At 43.7% G+C, this 1,189-nt stretch overlaps 2 protein-coding genes across 4 annotated transcripts in view; one reads left to right on the top strand and one right to left on the bottom strand.

Annotated features, from left to right (window-relative positions):
* The window catches only part of SRGAP2 (SLIT-ROBO Rho GTPase activating protein 2), a 109,441-nt gene extending 108,927 nt beyond the window's left edge, over nucleotides 1–514 (bottom strand). For all 3 annotated transcript variants that reach the window (XM_035901395.1, XM_009647854.2, XM_009647862.2), the window contains exon 1: nucleotides 356–514. In XM_035901395.1, coding sequence (XP_035757288.1) covers nucleotides 356–422 — 67 coding nt within the window. In that variant the 5' untranslated portion in view covers nucleotides 423–514. The remainder of the gene's footprint in view (nucleotides 1–355) is intronic.
* Nucleotides 515–1,070: 556 nt separating this feature from the next.
* The window catches only part of FAM72A (family with sequence similarity 72 member A), a 4,959-nt gene continuing 4,840 nt past the window's right edge, over nucleotides 1,071–1,189 (top strand). Inside the window, exon 1 of the mRNA XM_009648039.2 lies at nucleotides 1,071–1,085. Within this exon, the coding sequence (XP_009646334.1) occupies nucleotides 1,071–1,085 (15 nt within the window). The remainder of the gene's footprint in view (nucleotides 1,086–1,189) is intronic.

Here is a 1,189-nt window from a genome sequence, read left to right as displayed (position 1 = left end):
GAGAAGGAGGATTAAAAAGCAATTAACTGGCTCTCATATTTCAAATGCAAAGCCATATTTTAGAACAGCAGACAGAAAAATATGGATCTCTCAGAAGTCAAAGATTTGTTATATTCCATAAAAAAAAGCCCTTACTGCGATACCTTAAAACAGCAATACCGTAGCAGGAACCTACCCCATGGGGACAAGAAAAAGCATTGCAAACCCAATCCAGCATTGTATTATGAGAAAGCCCTGCAAATTCCAGGCAATCTGCAAATGATTTCCCCCTTCCCCACCCAAACATCTACTGCAAACTCCTACAATTGCAAGTCAGGACTGCAATAGCAAGAGACGAAAACAAAACCATTCCTACCTTTAACTTGAGTGTCGTATTCAGCTATGATCTCCTTATCCTTTTTGAATTTTGCTGGCGACGTCATGTTTTCTTTTCCAAAAAGATTAACCTCAAAACAGATCCACCAGAGCACAAGATATAAATGCAATTTCGCTCCTCTCGATGCAATGCCTTGGTTTTCCGCTTGTCCTCCCCCACCACAAAAAGGAAAAAAAAAAAAAAAAAAAAAAAAATCAGTCCATGGAGAGAGGGTGTGAGACGGAGCACGGCAGCAGCAAAATGCAGATGTTGAGAGATCAGTGGATGGAAGAGGCAGCAGTTTTGTCTCCCTGCACCAAAACCTTTAGCAGCAGCATCAGACTAGCGAGATCCTGCAGCCCCCAAAGGCTCTTCCTGATTGCTAACGTTAATAGCACAGCCAGGGAGTAGAAGTCCTTCCGCACAACATGTTTTGTGTGGGCTTGGTTTGCCTTTTCTTTTCTTTTTTTTTTTTTTTTTTTTAAAATATGCTCAGAGATGATGCAAATCAAATCCCAAACGACAGCAGAAACGGAGGACAAGAAGCCGTTTTCTTTGCTTTGCTTGCCTGCAAATAAAAAAATATATATATATATATTTAGAAAATTACAGCTTGCAGCCAGCAGTCACAAGATGCTCAGCCAAAATCTGTAATTGAAAGAAAAGCCGCCCTGACATTGCAAAGTGTCCTTTAAGCAGCAGCAGGAGGTTAGAGATGCAGAGCGGCCAGGTAACCAAGGGAAAACGCCTACACGGCAGCCAGCCCCGAGGCGGGAGAAGGGGCTCGTTCGGAAAGCGGGGTCCCCGGGGGAGCGAGGGGAGGGAGGGGAACCA

This window comes from Egretta garzetta, unplaced genomic scaffold (assembly GCF_000687185.1).
Source record: "Egretta garzetta isolate BGI_Z169 unplaced genomic scaffold, ASM68718v1 scaffold640, whole genome shotgun sequence".
NCBI classification, from domain to species: domain Eukaryota; kingdom Metazoa; phylum Chordata; class Aves; order Pelecaniformes; family Ardeidae; genus Egretta; species Egretta garzetta.
The sequence above is the reverse complement of the archived record's forward strand: the minus strand, read 5'-3'. Positions and strand labels throughout refer to the sequence as shown.